Raw genomic sequence first — 4,443 nt, forward strand, 5'->3', positions numbered from 1 at the left:
TAAGGGCATTATCAAAATCTTTCATGCCCTTATAAAGCTCCATTACATATGGTCTAAGTGAGATTACTCCTGAAAACTCAAAGATGCAATAACTTATTTTATGGAAATCTATACTTGAATTTCAAGTTATGGAAAATGGATAAACCTCTAAAAAAATTTGTGATGTTTCCTAATGCAATTTTTAACAAATTAGAAAATAAAAGGTTTGATTGTATTTATTTAAAGACTTCCTTTAGACTACAACCAGTAAAAAGAAGGTGCATTTAGCAACACCCTCAACAGAGATCAACAATATAATCTGATGAATATTTACCTCCATAATCACTTATATTCTATCAACTCCAACTCAGTATGTACGCAAACATCAACCAATAATTTGACAAATGAGATATATTTTTATTATAATTTAAGAAATAAATTTGAACATAACACATGTACACCTATGCAACTGCAACATTTAAAATTGAGAACACTTTAAGACATGATTTGTACACCACATTCATTACTTCACGCATCACAACCACCACTGATTTTACTCATTTTATTCTGTCTCTTCCATTTGAGGGTAAACCCATAAAAATTGGTTGCGGCAGGCCAAGTAATTACGGGATTATTGTGGTGTAGAAATCACCCCCCTCTCTATAAAGTATAAAGTTTATGTGATTTTTGCAATTTCGACTAGTAACTTATGTAGGGCCTGAGGCTTTGAAAAGAAGGGGGAGTGATCGGAACCTTTGAGGCGAAACACTTTTTCTGGCGGGCTTTCGTTTATCATGCTTTCTTGTAGAGTTATGGGAATGGCATTGTCTTCCGGAGTTTGTATGTAGAATCGTCTGACTGATTCATAGTTTGCGTCTGTGAGAGACAGCTTTTCCAAAACAGGTGGAAATGGAATTGGCCTCATTGAGACAGAAGCCAATGCTACATCCTAAAACAGAGAAGTGAATCAGTCAAGTACTTAAAAGATTATTAGCTTTTGTTTATCGTTAATGTTCAGAAAAGTAAGGACTAGTGTGCATTGTCAACTCTAAAAAATATAATTACGCGAGGCAAATGGTAACCATGACACATTCATGGATCATAGGTTGATTCGGCTAAATCTTGTTTACTCATGGGTTCATTTGGGTCTGCTCAAATTATACAATGGGTTAGAATGGGGCACTCTTACAAAATTTTGCTAACATAAAACGGGTCCAAATGGGTCAAGCTCCACCCGCCGCTCCCACCACTACCGTACTGCCCATTTCAACTTGAGTCATTTTGGTCAAAATCCGTTATGACCTGAACCCCATAACCCGATTGCCGTTTTGCTAGGCTTAAATATAATCAATATGCACATTTGTGTTTGGTGAAGTATCAATGATGGGTCATACCTTGGCAGGACTGTGATTGAATAAAAGGTCCTTCAAGAGCGTTTTGTCAAGATCTATTGCAGTTGGAGGCAAATTGTTGCCGTTTGTGTAGAGGAACTTTTGGGCTTGCCTCATGAGATCGTTTGAATTTTCCTGCATTATAATATATGCAAATTTTATTTATTAATTGCCACAGAAATTTAAAATATTCTGGCACTTATAACTTGAAAGAAAACTAAAACAACAGGAGCAAGCACTAAGCTTTTTAGAGACATCAATGCATGTTTGTTAAATATAAGTCATGTTGTACATAGTTCTGCTTATCCTAAACCCATACTGAAGGGAGATTAAGAATAAATTGTAGATTAATTACGGGTTAGGGGACAAACCTTCTGGGAGAACATATCAAGAGTACTTTGTCCACTTTTCAACATAGAAGCAGCGATAAAGATAGCTTTAGCGATTTTAGATGGATATAGTTCCATTGCATATGATATGCATGCACCACCAAAGTCATGGCCTACCAAAATCACCTGCATAAACATGACAATTTTGAAGTAGGAATATGTGAATTAAAGACACTAACTGAAGTCTGACAATAGTACTAAAACAAGCTTATATTGCATATATAACGGAACACATGTAACCTGTTCCAACATGGAAATTAAATCTAACTACAGTTTTAAATTAAAAAAATTGTCAATGCATCAAGTACATTAAAATGGTCCTGCATTCTGTTCATATATAGATCTGCTTTATGTTTAAAAATGGTTACTTTAAACTTCTTTTTCTAAGAGCTATGATCATAACACATGTTAACCGCCTTCTTCCTTTCAAATGTAACAATTGTAAGATCTATGTTTGCATTAACGTCAAAGAAGCAGCAACAAAAGAAATAATAATACTAAATATGAATCAATAGCCGATAGAGGAATAATTTAATAAACCTTCTCTCCATCTGCAAGCTTCTCCAAGAAATCTGTGAGTGGCGCCACATACTGCGAAAGACTTTGAATGCCATTGGCGTCAAACAGATCAATTCCAGAACCAGTTAAATCAATAGCAGTAACTCTAAATTTACATTCTTCTAATAGTGCAATTGTTTTGTACCAACACCAGGCTCCAAAACCTCCTCCATGAACAAGCACGATATGACTAACCTCCAATTCATCAGCATTCACATCCTGGTGAACATAAATTATTTTACGCATTATTTAAACCGACAAATCGTTTAAAAGCTATAATACGAAAAAAAAACAACTAAATGTTACAAATTACAAAATCTGCTTAATCAAGATCACATTAACATTTACATACCGGTGGTCATAAATTATGTTACGCATTATTTAAACCGACAAATCGTTTAAAACTTATAATACGAAAAAACGACAAAATGTTACCAATTACAAAATCTACTTAATCGAGGTCAAATCAACATTTACATCCTGTTTGTCATAAATTCTGTTACACATTATTTAAACCGACAAATCGTTTAAAACCTATATTACCAAACAACAACTAAATGTTACAAATTACAAAATCCGCTTAGTCGAGATCCGAAAACAACCACATATTCCCCAAATCTCCTCACCTATCATTCTATCAAGACACTTTTAAAATCATCTGAATAAGCGAATTTAAACAACTATTCATATCAATGATCTAACTACATGTTTAGTGCATTGCACAAGTGGATGTTTCTCTAATTCTCCACAAAAACAATCAGAACATCTACTTTTATATGAATCAATAAAAACTTACACATTAATCAAATAACAATCAATTGCGTACGATTTACGAAACGAACAACAATCAGACCTGCTTAAGGAATTACTCTGGATGAAACAGAGGATCAATAAGGACAACTAAATGTTATAAATAACAAAATCCGCATAATCAAGATCCGAAACAACAAGATATTATCTCGAATCTCTCATCACCTATCAATATACTTTTTAAATCATTTGAATAAAAAAATTAAAAAAATAATTCATATCAATGATCTATGTGCATGTTTTTTTCCCTAATTCTCCACAATAACAATCGAAACATCCACTTTTAGACATGAATCAAAATAACGATCAATTTCGTCCAATTTACGAAACCAGACCTGATTAAGCAACTGTTGAGGAGGAAGCAGAGGATCAGTAAGCGACCGAGCCCGAGTACTCGAACTCCTTGGCAGCGATTGATGACGCTTGGAGTTCGGAACATGACGTAGAGAACTCGATCGATCAAACGGCAACACACCGCCATTCTGCTGCTGGAAAAGCAGAGCGGCAGCGATTGCATGTTCATGAATAACAGAATCGTCGAACTTCTCTCGCTTAATCGAAGAAGATCGAACACGAGACCATCGGCTGCTTGAATTGGTGTTGTTTGTTACGCGTTTTGAGAGGTTTCTTCGTGGCGGTGATTTTGTTGATAAGCATATCCCCATTTTTGTGATGGTGTGTTAATGAAGTTAGGGTTTATGTGTGATGAAAAAGTGGTTCAACAATGGCGGAGAAGAGAGAGAGAGAGAAGCTTCGGTGCGGAAGATCGTGAGAAAGAGAAGAAGAAGAAGCCTTTTGGTTTGGTTGCAACTGCTATTGATGAGCGTTGGTTTTTTTCATTTATTTTTTATTTACTATTATCTATGTTTTATTTAATACACTCATGCCTACGATTCTAGACAGCGATACTGAAACTGAATGAACCTTTGCTCATGCTCGGTTCGTTTACAAAGCGAATCAAACCGAATTGAGCATTTTTCAACCAAGTCAAAGTCGAACGAGCGCCTTTCGATCTGAGTATTTTTCGAACGAACGTCGAGCGAGTATCGAGCGTCACATAACAAATAGAAAAGTGACAATGGGGTTGTTAGTTTTTAAAGTAAAGTGTAGCTTTCATCCCTAAGGTTTCGTCCAATTGGAACACCACTTTTTACGAAATAATAAGGAATAAGGAATATAAAAAACACTCAACTAGTTTTACCGAGATCATCTGAGCAGAAAGATGAATCGTCGATCGATTAAAGGAGAACTTTGATCTATGAGAAGTTTGAAATCGAATCAACTGATTGAAAAAAAAAATCTTAGGAAGTTGGCGT

General features: G+C 35.2%; 1 protein-coding gene across 1 annotated transcript; it reads right to left on the reverse strand.

The window, feature by feature from the left end:
- Positions 1-372: 372 nt before the first annotated feature.
- LOC110915850 (putative methylesterase 11, chloroplastic) lies at positions 373-3,957 on the reverse strand. The gene is made up of 5 exons (XM_022160593.2): positions 3,463-3,957; positions 2,300-2,536; positions 1,742-1,885; positions 1,374-1,505; positions 373-928 (listed from the first exon to the last, which is right to left on the reverse strand). The coding sequence occupies exons 1-5, from the start codon at positions 3,790-3,792 to the stop codon at positions 656-658; spliced, it is 1,116 nt and encodes a 371-aa protein (XP_022016285.1). The 5' UTR covers positions 3,793-3,957; the 3' UTR covers positions 373-655.
- Positions 3,958-4,443: the final 486 nt, after the last annotated feature.

This window comes from Helianthus annuus, chromosome 9 (genome assembly GCF_002127325.2).
Source record: "Helianthus annuus cultivar XRQ/B chromosome 9, HanXRQr2.0-SUNRISE, whole genome shotgun sequence".
Lineage (NCBI taxonomy): Eukaryota > Viridiplantae > Streptophyta > Magnoliopsida > Asterales > Asteraceae > Helianthus > Helianthus annuus.

Coding starts and splice junctions, on each gene's coding strand:
- LOC110915850 (XM_022160593.2), bottom strand. CDS start 3,792: ATGGGGATATGCTTATCAACAAAATCACCGCCACGAAGAAACCTCTCA. Junction 1,506..1,741: donor TTGATATGTTCTCCCAGAAG/GTTTGTCCCCTA, acceptor ATTATAATGCAG/GAAAATTCAAACGATCTCAT. Junction 929..1,373: donor TCAATCACAGTCCTGCCAAG/GTATGACCCATC, acceptor TCTCTGTTTTAG/GATGTAGCATTGGCTTCTGT.